At 43.5% G+C, this 16,057-nt stretch overlaps 2 protein-coding genes across 2 annotated transcripts; both read right to left on the bottom strand.

Annotated features, from left to right (window-relative positions):
- Positions 1-246: 246 nt before the first annotated feature.
- Positions 247-3,279, bottom strand: LOC146181675 (trehalose transporter 1-like protein). The gene is made up of 2 exons (XM_084575829.1): positions 3,097-3,279; positions 247-795 (listed from the first exon to the last, which is right to left on the bottom strand). Exons 1-2 carry the CDS (start codon positions 3,277-3,279, stop codon positions 247-249), a joined length of 732 nt encoding a protein of 243 aa, XP_084431955.1.
- Positions 3,280-8,113: 4,834 nt separating this feature from the next.
- Positions 8,114-15,503, bottom strand: LOC146181674 (trehalose transporter 1-like protein). The gene is made up of 4 exons (XM_084575828.1): positions 15,310-15,503; positions 13,702-13,960; positions 10,264-10,470; positions 8,114-8,119 (listed from the first exon to the last, which is right to left on the bottom strand). The coding sequence occupies exons 1-4, from the start codon at positions 15,501-15,503 to the stop codon at positions 8,114-8,116; spliced, it is 666 nt and encodes a 221-aa protein (XP_084431954.1).
- Between the last annotated feature and the right edge of the window lie 554 nt (positions 15,504-16,057).

The following is a 16,057-nucleotide window of genomic DNA, read 5'->3' as shown; positions in this document are numbered from 1 at the left end:
AAGTAACGAAAGTGTAAAGATATAACGTTATCAGAAGCACTATAATGCAGAGAACAGAATAAGTTCTCTCTAATGAAAGGGGTATGACTCAACTGATGTCAGTCACATCCTTGTACAACAGAGGAAAACGGACGTCCAATAAAACATTTACAAATTTTAGAAGCAAAGAAAAATATATCATATAGTGTAAAAAATACATAAGCAAATGGTAACAAACGATATACAATAAATTCGCCAGATGTATACTCAGCGATGTCTCTTCGACCCCGTAGAGGCTTTTGAGGACACCGAAGGGTCGTCCTTATTGATATTTTGTTTGAGCAGTAAAATCTGCTCAAGACTCAGATCCTGCGTCTCCGGCATAAAGAAGGACACCATCAGCCAGCCGATGAACGTCATAGCGCTCAAAGTCAGGCCGACGCCGGAAAAGTGGAACGTCGTGTGAAGCTTATCGAAAAGCCACGTCACCGTGAACCCGCACACCCAGTTGAATGAGGCTACAAGCGCTAAGTACACTCCGCTGTTCCTCATCGGCACCAGCTCGGCGCCGAGCATCCATGTAATGGGACCCAGTCCGACCGAGAAGCCGATCATGTACAGGGCCAGGAACACTATGGGCAGCCTGTGAGTAATATGGGCACCAGCCTGCGGGTCACCCTCCTCGTCGTCCACGCCCAAGTTGTTCAGCGTGGCTAGAATCATCACGGCGAAGGCGCAGGTGTAGGCCGACACGGTCAGTAGCGCCTTGCGACTGAACACGTCCATTAGCTTTACTCCAGCCGCTGTGGCGACGACCTGCGCATGCCAGATTGGCATGCAAAAGTCGTTCGAGAAAATACTTTGATGTGCGCAAGTTTTGGAATATATAGTATTGAATTCGTTCGTGCCGTCTTTGGTTAACACTTTACACATTTTTGAGGAAGTTCAGTTTGCGTGAATGAAAACATTCCGACATCAGGTTTTTTATAAACTTCCGCAGACACGTTACCGAAAAAGAGAATGCACATGCTGTTTGCAAGGGGTGATACATCTTAGAGTCATCTCAACGTCTGCTTAGTATGTCAGCAGAAGAATTAATTTTCCTTCAGCTCTCTGCAGAGGGGGTGAACATTACGACAATTGCTGGTAATAATGCTGTTGAAAGTATAGTTAGCGGTCGTTATGTTGGACAAAAACCTGTCCCTGGTAAAACTATGCTCCTAAAAATAACCCTCCTGCTTGTAAATTGTAAAACCGTGCTGCTTGTCCAATAATATTAAGTTGATTACAATTTTCGACTTACACTATAAAGGAAGATATATGAAATACACAGAAACGTTTGGCTTTGCATGTGACTTAGGCTATGTGGGACGCCGTAGTAGATAGGTTTATTTTTGTAGTGTTTAGCGTCAAAAAGCAACTCAGGCTATGAGAGCTAACGCCGTGCTCCGGAAATTTCGACCACCTGGGGTTCTCTAACGTGCACTGACATCGCACAGCACACTTGGATGCCTAACTTTTCGCCTGCATCAAAAAGCGACCGCTGCGGCCTGGATTGGCTCCCACATCCTTGGAACAGTTGTCGAGCGCCCTAACCACTGAGCCACCTTGGGGGAGTAAATATAAAAGGCAATAGATCCGATTTTAATTGTTCAAAAAGCGGGCATGTTTTTTGTATTTTTCGGAGTATATATGATGACGTCGTCACTATCCTCTTTAATAGACGCAGTAATGAATAGTGATGCAAGATTAGAATCTCTCAAGGCAATGGAAAAGATTATGTGGGCAAAGCTACAAAATCCTGTGAATTATCTTTAGCCTGAAAGGCAAGACTGCAGGGCATTTTTCCTATTTATTGCTATAAATCTTCCAAAACTGCGTAGACCGAATGGCGCATTTCAGGTCTGTCAAAGAAGGGTGCAAGTTGGAGCGTATGATCAAAACTTGACTGCTGGAGGAAGATTTTGAGGGTGCTGCGTCACCTTTGTGCAGGCAATACATGTGTTACAAATTCTATCGTCATCCACGCGTGCGTGATTCGTCTGCTATGCGAAGGTAAAATCGAACTCGCATATCTTAATTTAGACTCACGGCGTAAATGCAGAAAGCTATCGAGGTCAATAAGTGGCCGCAAATATTGACACCTATGTCTCCTACCTGTCCTTGCTATTGTTGAATAGCTACGAACAAACGAAGAGAACGACAGAAGCCGATGCGAGTTGGTGTTTTTTTTACTTCATTCTGAGTTCACATAGGCTTTAAGACCAGTAAAGAATATCATGAAATCACATTTTCTACATGCAGCTGGTACTAGAACAAGAAATGCTTGTGATTGCAGGTATTGATAGCTTTAAAATTATTTCCTTAAGAAAGCCTTGAAGGTACAGAATATGGCAGAATTCTTTGTTTCATGACACAGAGTACGTTACCAAACACAAACTTTATAAGTCGTATAAAATTATCAGGAGTATTCAGTGAAAGCTGTCATAACACCATCCCGGTTTAATTTCATCTTACCTAGAGTTATGTATTATTGCTATACTTAGATACCAAGTATTACAATCAGCGAATTTTTTTACTGCATTTGTCCTTTTCTTTCCTGCTTTGTCTTGCGATCACACGATCTTCTCTCATAGTTTAAATACAAGTCCTGCGGCTTTCGCACGTATATATTTTCAATACTTAATGCGTGTAGATTAGCAAGTAATTTATTTGACATAGCAATTGATGTGATATCTCGGTGTCATCCCGAAACTCCACTACTTTCTTCATTTAAACTGCTGAACTGGCAGCAGACCATTTTCTTGTGAAAACGTTGAAATACTTGCACAGTCTTTTCATAAGTGTAGAGCCCGGGAGGTCTGTTTTTGAGCCAAATAGCTGCGCTAAACTAGCGTCAGTGGAGGTCCTTCCCATTGGAGAGGGTAGGACAAAAAATCTTCTTACCGTCGAGATATTCGAACACTGGACATGCACTACAACCCGCACGAAGCGGCTCAGAAGAAGACCTCCTGAGCTCTACACTTTTGATAAAGACTGTACTTCTGTTCACCCATTCGTTTAGCTGTATCCTCTCCAGAAAGTGTGCTCGGGGAGCTGGCAAGAACACTCGCCCACCTGGAAGCCAGCAAGAATGATGCTTGTGTCAGAGTAGCTGATGATAAGGCCGGCTTTGTCAAATAACTGGCGAGAGTAGAAGAGCACGGGGTTGATGCCCGAGAACTGCTGGAGGAACTGCACAGCCATTGCCAGCAGGACGTGAGGGAGGGGCGTCGGCACTGCCGCAAACACCGTCTCCATGTCATTCCATTCCTTTTCCACCTGCCATGAAGACAGATCCTGAGGCGATGGTTCTTTTCCGCAACTACTAAACACCCATTCCCTCCCATCGCCAGCGATCTGAGACGAAGTCTCCAAACATACGACTTCTGAGGCATTTTTAGAATGTGCCATTTAATACGCCACGTTTCATCAAAGGAATCGGGGCGTGAAACAATTCGGCCTTGAAGCTAGGACCTTTCAGTGTGGTTTGACGTTAACTAGGTCGCTTCAAATTACGTTCATCAATTACTCCAGCGACCTTTGACCTTTGACCAAAAGTTTTGATCTTAGACTTTCCGCGTGATGCGGAGCTCCGAGCAATCATCCTGTATCTAGGTTTAAAAGAATTAAGCCTGCAATTTTTTTTCTAAGGCATGTCAGAAATACAGATGTGCTGTTTAGTACTGCAACAGCTGGTTTTATCGCAATGTCGTCAAGTGCCGAGTTCAGCGTAAACCCAGCGGCGGTGACGTAGGAGCTGTGAGCAACAAATCACGAGCACGTATTTTTCAGGCGATGGTTTGCAGGTGACAAAGCCAGGCATTGTTTTATCGGCGGGCTGCTATGACCAATACAGACTGAAATAAAGACCTGCACAGATAGCACTCCTCCAGCGCGCACCATCTAGTTTATAGTGTTTGCCGCTAGGGAAAGAACCTGGCGGTAAACCTGTTTATAAGAAGGGTCGATTAGTTCTATCATTTTTCTTCGTCGTTATAGTTTAATTATCTGTCCACGCTGTAATGCACAAGCACCTGTTCTGTGCATGCGTAGCGGGTAACTGCAGTGTTATCGTACATGCGTAGCACAAAGCGGAATCCCGGTATTTTCTCTAGCGAGAGAAAAAACAGTCTGTCAATAAACAAACTTTCCGCTAAAATACAAAAAGGCAAAATTTTTGAAGTATAACTCGGACAGAGATCCTTCTTTTTATTAATTTAGTTACGGTTTGTTTGAAATAAATTTATAGCTTAATGATGATGATAATGGCAGACGACCAGGTCAACCGAGAGCCCGCAACGGCGAGAAAGGTAACGAAAGTTGGCGCACGCGGTCCCATAGGACCCTGTTTGTTGTGCAGGTTTCTATTCCAGTCGGTCTTGGCTATGACTACAGTATTTACTATCACGCCACGAAAACATAGAACAATAATTGTTCGTTTCTGAACTTATTGATTCGTGATATAGTCTCTCACCCTAGAAAAGCGACCGCACTGGAAAAAAGACACAAACTTAGGGCTTACTAGGTAATGAATTTCACTGAAGCGAAATATATAGTGGAAACATGCAGATGATTTTGAAAGAGGGATGGTGTACTCCGAAACGCTGATTGGTCAGTAGTAGTAACGTCGGGAGGTAAATACTAGGGATAAAAACATATTCCTAAAGAGGTAACGAATTATAAGAGAAAAAAATCTGGATAACAACTTGAAACTTTGTACAAACCGGTGTCATGAATTGGAGGCTGGAATAAAGCCAATATAAAGACGTAAAATGTAAAACCCTCGAGCAGTGAAACCAAGGACATTGTTACGAAAAAAAGTTCTGGACTGGAAAATCTCTAAAATTATCGATAAAGAACTGAGCTCTTTACTGGTGAACGGCAGTGTGCTAATACCCCGTTCACGGTAATCGGCAGTCGCAACTGCTTACAAAATTTCGCTCCTTTCATTGGCATAAACTTTAATCAGTATCTATGAAGGAAAGGAATAGATTAGCTTTGCAATCACTGCTGCCAGTACTGGACACGTTTTTCCTCGAAACAATTCCTTCCACTTGTAGCGCGCAAGGTAGAATTCGAAGATTTCAAATGATGAAGTGAAAACTACGGCTCTTGTATTTGCACTGGAGCATTAGGGTTACAATCAAAGGAGCTTTGCTGTGCCACACACACAGCTAGGATGTAATAAGGTTGTCGTAACGCGATGTATGGTGTACAGTTAGAATCGAAATAAAAAGGAACACGGGAGCGTGTGGCCTCCAGGCTTTCAAATGCGCTGTCACCAGCAGGTGATAAGAATCAGTGGTAAAGACGCATCCAGAGTAGACTTGGTGGGGTTCTCTTTCCGAGCATACCCTTTGTGCTACCCATTCTCGTCCTGGATTTGTGGCAGCGCTTTGCAAAGTGCGGAGGTCACGCGCTCCCGTGTTCCCTTTCATTTTACTTCTAGCTGTACGTTAAATCCTGCATCAGCGCTACGAGGGCAGTTCCAACGCCCAGCAACCCAGTCTATCGACGGAAGGAAGTGCCCGAACGCAAAAAGCTGCCCTTCTGTGCTTGCATCAGTTTGATCACATCCCAAAAACAACCGCCCTAGGATACTGAAGTTTAGCGCTCTCTTGTGTACCTAGGAAAACTATTTTTTTATGCTTGCAATCGTTGAAGACGAGAGATTTGATGGGAAGTGTGGCTCAGAGTGCCAAAAACAGTATACGCCGTGCGAAGTGCGCATGTGTGAAGTGCGCACGATCTGCAATGTTCACAACCCTTGTGCTGGCGAATAGATGTTGTACAAACTCCTCGATTCTCTACTGAGCTGGCTAAAACACGCTGTCTTGCTCGGAACAGTTTCCGCGGTAAGCGAGCCCTAGCATTGCAAGAATTGTAAGCATAGCGGGTGCGGTCCGTTTTATTTATCATGAAACTGCTTTCGGAGCTTCTAAAACTTTGAGGATTAATCCTCAAAGTTTTAGAACCATTTGGGAATGTCTATTGCAGTGAGCCCTACTTAGCTCGGGGTCTGACCCGATCACTAAGGTAGGACTCAAATATCTTGGAGCAGTATAGACATTTTCATGCTTCGCATATTGCTCAGCCCCGCCGGGGTGGTGCAGTGGTAAGACGCCCGACTACTGTGCCGGAGTTCCCGGGTTCGAACCCGACCACAGAGGCTGCGTTCCGATGGAGGCGAAACGAAGTGGCGTCCGTGTGCTGTGCGATGTCAGCGCACGTTAAAGATACCCAGGTGGTCGAAATTACTCCGTAGCCCTCCACTACGGCTCCCCTTTCTCTCCTTCCACTTTCAGCCCCACCTTCATCCCTTCCCTTACGGCGCTGTTCAGGGTGTCCACGTAGCAAGTGTGACAGATACTGCGCCTTTCACTTCCTGTGAACCAATCATTATTACTTTATTATTATAAGCATTGCTCACTTGCAAAATCCATTTGAGGCTTCACACACTGTTTTGAATTCTACGTTTTTTCTTATTATATCGGTTTTATTTCAATGAATACTCTATCCTCTTTCACACCATGTTTGGATTCGCCCTAATTGTATTTGGCATTATTCCAGAATCTTGCCTTTTTTTCAAATTGTTTTCACTTGTATTGATCTTCCGACGAGACTATTTGTGACGGATCAGCATTGCAGAGCACATAATCCCTGTGTTACAAACTTCTTCACATTTTAGTTTATAAAAGTTTTTATCACTGAATATCACTGTATTTGTACATCACTGAGTTCTCAGTAAGCCCAGCGTTTTTGTGTTTCTTACTGTGTGCCACCTTTAATGTGATAGCGTATGGCGCTGGCGTCGGCACCCTCCGCTAGTGTTAGCGTTGTTGGCGAAATATCACAAGCATGGCACTGGCAGGCGGTAGCTGGCAGACGACATGACCGCGAACTCTGTCAACGTAAAGTTGCTTGACGTTACTTTTGGCATCGATAATATTTACAGTCTCAACCAGCGGATAGAAAAATGTTCCATATAACCAGGCCTTCATTGATTACGAAAAGCATTCAAATCATGGTGTACCTAAGCCGTATGCGAGAATGCTGGAAGATATCTGTAGTGGCTGCCCAGAAACCATAGTTCTGCATTAATAAATTAATAAAATACCTACAAAAATGTGCTAGGCAAGGACACACGATCTTCCGACTACTATTCATACCTTGCTTAAAGGTAGTATTCAGAGATTTGGAACGGGAGGCAGTTAGGGATAAGGGTTCATTGGAAATACCTCACTAATCTGCGATTCACTGATGACATTGCCTTTCTAAGTAACTCAGGGGATGAACTGCAAAGAATGATTGATGACCTAAAAAGAAAAAGCAGAAAGGTAGGCTTGAAAATGAATATGCATAATACTAAGGTTAAATTCAACAGCCTAGGGAAGGAACACTAGTTTACGTTAGGTAGCGAAGCGTTGGAAGTGGTAGGTGAATATCTCTACTTTTTACAAGTAGTATACCGTAGATCCGGACCACAAAAAGGAAATAACTCGGAGAATAAGATTGAAATGGAGCTAAATTGACAAGATTATGACTAGAAGCTTTCCGGTATCGCTCAAATGGAAACCTTTAACAATTGCACCCTACCTGTACTCACAAACGTAAAGACTAACAAAAAGGGCTTTACTTACGCTAAAAGCAAAGCAGATAGCAATGGAACGTAAACTTTAAGCTGTAAGGTTAAGAGATAGAAAGCGTGCCGAGCTGGTCAGAGAAATAACAAGAATCAATAACCTTTTGGAGGAAATCAAGGGTACGGTATGTGGGCGCGGAGAAAATAATTGATGATCGAAAACGGTAACAAATCGAATATGAAGGGAAGGAAAGCACTGCAGGGAGCGGCAGAAAGTGAGGGGGGAGGTTTAGATTAAGGATTTCAGAGGGGTCAAGTGGATGCAGATTGCAGAAGACCGGGTTAATTGGAGTAATATGGAAGGGGCCTTAACCCGGCACTGGGTATAGTTCGGCTTTTGATGATGACGTGTGGAAAGAACTAAGAGCTGCCGTCCCTGGCCTTTCATTTCTTTGAGAGGGGGATATAAGAATCAGCCTAGCAGAACCTTAGTATTGCGAGTCAAACACGTTAGCCCTAAGACGCAGAGGCACATTTAGACGTCTTAGTTCAAATGGAGCTGCATATGTGGGGTGATAGCCTACCCTATTGCGTCAATACTTTGAGGCGCAGCTTACCCGTAGCCCTTAATTTCTTTGGCCATTCAGTTCAGCGGTAGCTATACAGTGAAAAATCATTTTTCGTACTGTACTAAAGTCAAAGGTCATATATTTAGGACACAATGACACCACAGAGGAAGATACGCTGTTCAGGAAATCTGCGTGTAGCACTTTTACTACATTCTTCGAACAACGAGAGTAGGTTTCGGAGATAAGCTTCAATATGGGGCTCTTTTGCAGCAAGAAAGTTATTGGGATTATTCAAACAACACTGAAATGACTGACTTCCATTCACTGCATACATGGTAGATTGTAAGGAATTTTTAGTGTCTTGCTACTGCCTGTGAACCATATTTTTTCAGATCATACTGACATTTTCAATCTGTTCTAAACAACTGTGTATACTATTAGTTATCTCTATGATAATGTAGACCGTTCTGTTAGATAAAGTCGTCCCTAGCGAAAAAACGGTATGCGTCGTACATTAGCCTCATACAGATATCTCATACTAAACTCATACTAAACTAATGCAAATCTCATACAATCTCATATATCTCTCACACGTTGCATGATATTTGTATAAGATGCTATGAGATTTGTACGAGTACAGTTTCAGTTAAGTATGAGAAATCTGTATGAGGTTATTGTGACGCATAGGATCTTTCGCTTGGGTTGTAATCCTTTACCAAACCAAATAAATATTTTTGTGTGAAAATGCTGCCGCAAATTACGGCAAAGCAAGACATAACGCGCTTAGATTAAGTATTTATTTCACCAGCAATACAATCAAGGACCTCTTAACGATACCGAATATATTTAAGAGAAGGCCCACGTCTCAGCGGTGGGCTGTTGAGAATAGGCTGTTTTGAGGTTTAACTCGACCGCAGCTAGCTTAGAACATCTTTCTTGGGATAGATATGTGAGGTTCGTTTTTCCCGCCGTCAAGATAGCTTGATGGCATTATTAAAATTTTGCGAATATTTAAATTGTTGCAGAGCTTTGCGCATGGAGAACTGAGAATGTCTGGGTGCTATAATATCTCTCACATCCACCTTTGAATTATGTAAAGAAATCGACCATTTCTTAGTGAACAAAATTCATAGATACAATTTCGACAACACGCCAACAAAACTAAGGTTATTTCTAGCTAAAGAGGCCGTAAAAAGCTATTTATTAAATTTATTATGTGTGCCCTAGGTATCGCATCAGTCTATATTGGAATGCAAACATTTTTCAGTTAGCTTATTATGTGTGCCCTAGGTATCGCATCAGTCTATATCGGAATGCAAACATTTTTCAGTTAGCTTTATTAGCACCGATCATATAGGCAATCGAAAATGATGCTTCTTCTGAGCTCCTCTCAACTCAGCGCACTCCAGCGCATCCGGAAATGTAGTGAGAACAAGTAGCGAAGGTGCCCAACCAGGCCTCGTCTCACCCGCGTCACTTGAGGGCATCCAATGAATGGGTACACCCAGCCAGCCCTAATGGCGTCATTGAGTAATAAGAAAGGTTTGTGCGCCCGGAGAACTTTAAAAATACACATATATGCATGTTATAGGCCTCACGCCAAGCTCCTATATTTGACGCGAATGCCAACAAAGATCCCCTCTATTCAGTGCTTGCGTTGGAATATTCCCTGAAGTAAAGTTTCCGGGGCTTTTTCAACTCATTATTTCAAGCACTGCCTTCCTTCCAAAAAGATTGCGGTGCTATTGGAAATGCGCCAAAGATGTTGCTGGGACGCGCAGCACCTTTCCTACCGTTTTCGTCCGAAACACATGCAAATAAGGTTTAGGAATGGTCATTACAGCGTCAACAACCACGTGTTTCGGCAACAATCTTGGTCTTCTTAAATGTCACAAAGCAATCTCCGTCGTCAGCTGCACTCCGGCTAAATCAGTGGCCAGATTCAGTTGGTCACATCAACCATAACCTTATTCATTCTTACTGGAATCTACTTAGTAAAATGTCTACTTTAAATGTTCTACTTTAAATGTCTACTCTTCATTTAACTGTGATATTAGCTACAGTAAAAAGAACGTCTATGACAGGGCTTACCTTGGCATTAGGCCCACGTAGTTTGGCAAGTACGTCAGTGGCCTCCATTCGTCTTCCCTGCAGAAGCAGCCAGCGTGGTGACTCTACCGCGAAGTGGGAGGCCGCAACGAGCGGTATGCCACTGGCCATACACAAGAAGGCCAGACCGTCCCAGTTTAGGAAGCGGCCTACGACGTGAGTGTACAGGATCCCTATGGTAACGGCCAGCTGCAGAGAGCCGCCCTGCACAGACGTATGCTAAATGACTTCTGCTTTACAATAATATTGACGAAGCTGGGTAACTTTTCGTACAGCCGTGCGCAAAAGGAACGAAGCGTGAAGCAATGGAAAAATAACTTTTCTCAAAGAGCAAGTCGCTTGCTACCGTTTCTGCGTAATAAGCATGCACGCCCTTAATATTCTGACATTTTTCATTGATTTCAGTGAAACACTTGCGCAACAGCGTAGATGTTTTTTTTTTTTTTCATTTACCAAACCGCTTAGGGATTTTGTGGCAGAACATGCCGCAACAGAGCTCAAGGGAATTTCTAGAGCATATCTCCTAATCGCTCCTATTGTAACCCGGCTGATTACAACTGCATCTTCAAACCTTATTTTTCTCAAGACAGACCGGTTTAATGTTCTTGTCATGATGTAGTGCCATAATTTACTGTTTGGTTAGATGTTCGCTGGGAACTGTAAATACATGATGATCTCGTCTCAGAATGAAGAAGCTATGTTTGTGACCTAGCACGCTTGCCCCTTTATGCCAAACCAGAGACAGACTGCTACAAGTGAAACTTCAAAACACTCTCCGCCGGACCCACATTGCTTCTCTTATTGGACAGATAGAATACGCTTGTAAGAGCTCCAAATAATGCAGCCACGTAGTGAACCTCCTAGTGAACCCCATAGTGAACTCCCTGGCCCATTATAGTAACCAGAAGCATCAGCACCATATTTAGATCGGCAAGTATCGCTAGCCCTAATAAGTGATAATGTACCTGTCTTCCTGAAAAACGAGAAGCGTGCATCTGTTATGTGGTAGTTGGAAGTTAACGCGGCCTGACAGTGATTGGTTGACATCTGTGACGTCACGAGATCACGTGTTACGGCCGAATGGCTAGGAACTGCCATTGCTGACGGTGTATTTGTTTTGGGAATCAAACCCATTAGAACCCTTAATTCGAAAGATGGACACTTTACTCTCAGACACTGCAGGTGCGTTCATATAGCTTAGATAAAGCAAGTACTCGAATATCTATTCCGCTCATAAAAACTGGGGAATATCGATTACGGTGCTTCTTCAGGTCGTGATTTTGGAACGTGGCAGCTATCAGGCGAAATGGCCATGCACTCACTTATCGGACGTGTATTGTAAACAAAGTTGCACCTTTAAATATGCATTTGCGTGTCAGTAACTGCCAGCCTCCATAAAGGGTTCATTCAGCTACTGATTTACGCTTTCAAGGAGGGTAATTCCTCCTTTTAAAAGGGCGCATCAGTTTTTCAATGCTCCTTTCTGAAGGCTGTCAGTTGTAGACACGGAAAGTTTCTTGTTTTTTTGCGATGTAGCAAGACTTGGCACATTCAAAAGCAACGTAACATAAGGTGCAGAGATTGTGCAATATTATGCATAGTCATTGCTCTAAGCCCTAAATATATTATAACCATTATGCAGTGTAACAGTACAAATATTTTAGAAGATAATGTTTATAAGGTAATGATATGATTTCACTTTATCTGAGACAAGATAAGCAGTCATGTCTGCCCAATTTTGTTTCTTGAAAATAGTTTCAAATGTAATTTTTCATCCGTATAAAACAATGAAGTCACTACAACCTTTCCTGGGGCCTGACTAGATGTGCTAATAAAACTGAATATTAAACGCTTGCATGAAAAAAAAATCTACAGAACTATGCCAAAACACTATATATATTATTTAGCTCTGTCGCAAATGTCACAAGTTTCTCTAGTTTTGTATTAAATTTCTGTTTTTCTGTAGTACGCTTCTGCAGGTTCTAGTTCTGTCGCTCGGCTCTTTTGAGTTCTAACGATAAAAATAAGAATCCTATAAAACAATTTCGGTCCTCACGAAAAGTTCTCCGATATAAACAGCACAAAAAATGGTTTGCGACAACAGAAAATATTTTATAGGTCTTTTCCCTTGCCCAGAGAGTGATTGGCTTCCTTCAATGGCTGATGGCAGAAAAATGAAGCTGCTCAGGGCTAAATAGGCCTCTTGTTCTTGGAATGTCGGGGAACATGATAGAGGTCTCTTTAGGAGACAGCATGAAAAATTGGCGAAAGAGCTCGCAAATAACGTTCGCGTCCCGGTAGTGCAAAAACATAGTCTGTGGTGACAGTTAACGGCCCCAAGCGCTTACGAAACCCCCCCCCCCCCCCCCCCCTCAGTAACAGCGAAAAAGAAATTTTGCATACTGACATACTGGTAGGTGGAAATGAAAAACAAAGAAAAAAAACAAAATGTTGCGGGACAAAGAGATGGGGGCAAAGGAAATTAAGATAGAGCTGTGCAATATTTTGTTACGCCGAAGCACTGCAGAAGCAGACATGAACAGAGCTACAATATTTTTTTGGCCTGCTGTTACAGAATCAAAGACGCCAAACATATATGGCAGGCATTAAAGCTATTATTGCACCCCGTAATATATGAAGCTATGGGCAGCCTTTCTTCAGCTGTCTGCTTAAAGATAGCAAACTCTAAACTAATACGTTAACCCAACACTAGATCAACAAATAGCGAAAAGATGGAAATATTATAAAACAGCAGCAGGAGCTGGAATACTGTTGCTCAGAAGTGAGAATGAAAATAAAAATGGGGGCAGCTATAAGGTCCGCATTTAAAAGATGAGATGACCGCATTATTGGCGGATCCCCTTGTGGGTCCTCATTAATATGCATGCCCTTTGGAGCTTGCCTGTCAGTAATATCTTAACTTGTGTCATTATCATCATTGTATCACACACATACATACACAGACATTACCGTACAGTCGTAACATACAACTTTATGTAGTATCCTGAGGGGCTTATAGGTAAGGGGCCTAATGTTAGCAACTTTATGTGGTATCCTGAGGGGCGTATAGCCAGCCTGTCTCATTTGGGATCTAAGGGTACAGGTTTTGATTATCATCACGCGCTTTTATCTCACAGGAGCTACTAGAATTGACGGATCCTGACAACTCGGCAGTGTCAAGTAGTTTAGTGAGGTCGTATGTAGCTACGACTAATAAACGGCCAGTCGCGTTTCCTGCCAAAGGTATATGCTCGTCACTTCTACTAACAACACTGACAAGGCTGAGTCCGGTTTTTACTGCTGAACAACGGCAGTAACGCTAAGTAATTTTGCAACCTTACAGTAGAAAAGATGGTGCTCTCCACAGCCCCTATTAAAGACAAATGCCATTAAGGTGGTGATTTCCCATCTGGTCCGTACCACGGTTCCTCGTTGCGTCGGTGTCGCCACTTCTGCAATGTAGACGGGCGCGCAGAGCGAACACATGCCAGTCGCCACTCCTGTAAGGAAGCGTCCTGTCAGAATCACGGTGTCGGAGCGCGCCAGGGAGGTGACGCCGTAACCGGAGAAATATCCAAGGGCGCTGGCCAACAGGGCGAAGCGGCGCCCCATGGATTGGGCAACCAGTGCCGCTACCAGGCATCCCGTGATGGCACCAACATAAAGTAGGGTGGTGAACCTGCGTACAGGTCACCGGGCGAACACAAGATTGTAGTGAAGATAGGAGTTACGCTTATTCTGGTGACCGGAGATTGAGGCGCATTGCCATTGTTCTTGAGCTGCCCACTACCAGTAAGATTTCGCTTTGGTATTGTGTGTCAAACTTCTGTACAGCTTTCGGGATAAATTAAGAACCGAAATTTTAACTTTTACGTGTAACTCACCGAAGGCTGGCTTAGGGCCCTCCGGGCTCAGATGCTGAGCTTAAAGCCAAAAAGCCAGTTCTATGTCCAAAGCGAGCATGTTTATGAAAGCAGTACTCGCAAACACCAATGCGCTCTCTGGTGTAAATTGCTGTGTGATATGTAGAGGTTTCCCTAACTGGTACTACGACCTGGATTTCAGTGTCCCACGTTCGGTTCGGGATGTTTGAATATTTTACTTTGAGAACACACATTGTCATCAACGGTTCTACGTCTATGAAAGTACCAATGCTTTCACATTAGAGCACCGATGAACAGTTAGCGAGAAAAGTTTGCGGGAAGTGAGTTCATGGAAAACTATTTCTGTGTTACTGGGCAAACATAGTGCTTGATATTTTCTCAATCACGAGGGGGGGGGGGAGGACATTCACGCCCTATTCAAGTAAGAACATCACAATAAATGTTTTTCCACAATTCCGCATCCCGCAAACGTTTATCCCTGACTGTACCTCTTATAGCATCTTGCTCCAATTTCTCAGACACTCCCTCTCTAAAAGCTCAATATTCTCTCCAGGGCATATGAATCTAGGCAATACTTTTAGTTGTTCTTAACTAAGTTAGGTAATTGCATAATCTGCCATCTCGGTGCATTACTTGCTACCAAAATTGTATTTCAATAAATCAGATTTAAAAACGCTTCCTCATTGGATTTCCTTTTCAAACACAGACTCCCTGCAGTACCTTATTGTTCATCGAGCATTTTCATTTTCATTTGGTGCTGCGTGGGTCTCAGTTTTTTGTTTATCATGGTTCCTTTCACCTTAAGATTTGGGCCTACAAGTGCGGGCTGGTGGATTACAGCAATATCTCCGCTTGATTCATAAAACTAAGCTGCATTTCACAATATGAGCGAACGTAAAAATTATTTGTAACTCAATTTGATTCTCGAGACAAGCTCACCGTCATGAAGCGCATTGGCGGACTCTAGTTCTGCAACAAAAATGTGTTACTTTTGAAAATTTTAAATCCATGCTGGCTACACAAACATAAACATTAGTTCAGTGTTGTTCACTAATATTCAACCTTGTAGCCGCTAATTTAAGATGCTACAGCTTATTAGACCAGTGAAATTGTGAACAGGGTGAAATTGTGGAAAGATGCGTACCATACTTTGTTCGCCTCGGCGTTAAATTCGTGCTCCGTGACGCCGGAGATGAGGCTTTCTAGCGCAGGCGTCGTATACCCGAGGCTGGTGCCCAGACACAGTGAGCTTGCCATGGCACTGGCGGAAGTCAGCAGGAACGCCCAAGTGACCTCCTCCTTGAGGCTAGTGGGGATGTCGCCGATATGCAGCCGCATCTTTACTCCCAATATTGCAACTCTGTGGATTGGGCTGCTTTTCTGGTGTCCCAGGGCCGCTGAGAAATTAAGTCAAGGCAGATGCAGACGCAGCCCTCTTAGCACCAAGTTCCCGCTTCTTCTTCTTCTTCTTCCACTCCTCTTGGTTTTTGAAGCGGAAGCTTCATTGCGCCAGCCAGCTCGAGCCTTCAGCATCAGTGTTGGCAGGTGTCGGTAGGGTCAGAGGCTGCGGTAGTTTGACGCTGACATAGCCACGCACTTGACTTAAGGTGGCTTGACCTAACATTTTGCAAGAGCTGCCAACTAGGCCTCTCCTTTCATATGGGAGGGTGATATCAGACTCAGCTTGCCAGGACCCTAGGCCACGAAGGCACGTTGATACTGCTCGGCTAAATTAGGACATTACATGTGGGCTGGCAAACTAGCCTATGCTATTGAATCATGAGCTTAAAGGCAAGTTTAAGTGTCCCCCATAATTCCACCACAGGTTTAGCCAGGAAAGAGAAGCTTCCGCTTCCATCCAGGTTTAACCAGGTGTAAACAACACTAATTTT

Source organism: Amblyomma maculatum, chromosome 8 (assembly GCF_055883805.1).
Source record: "Amblyomma maculatum isolate TAMU_Amacu chromosome 8, ASM5588380v1, whole genome shotgun sequence".
NCBI lineage: Eukaryota > Metazoa > Arthropoda > Arachnida > Ixodida > Ixodidae > Amblyomma > Amblyomma maculatum.
Note: the sequence above shows the minus strand (reverse complement) of the source record. Positions and strands in the feature narration are given on the sequence as shown.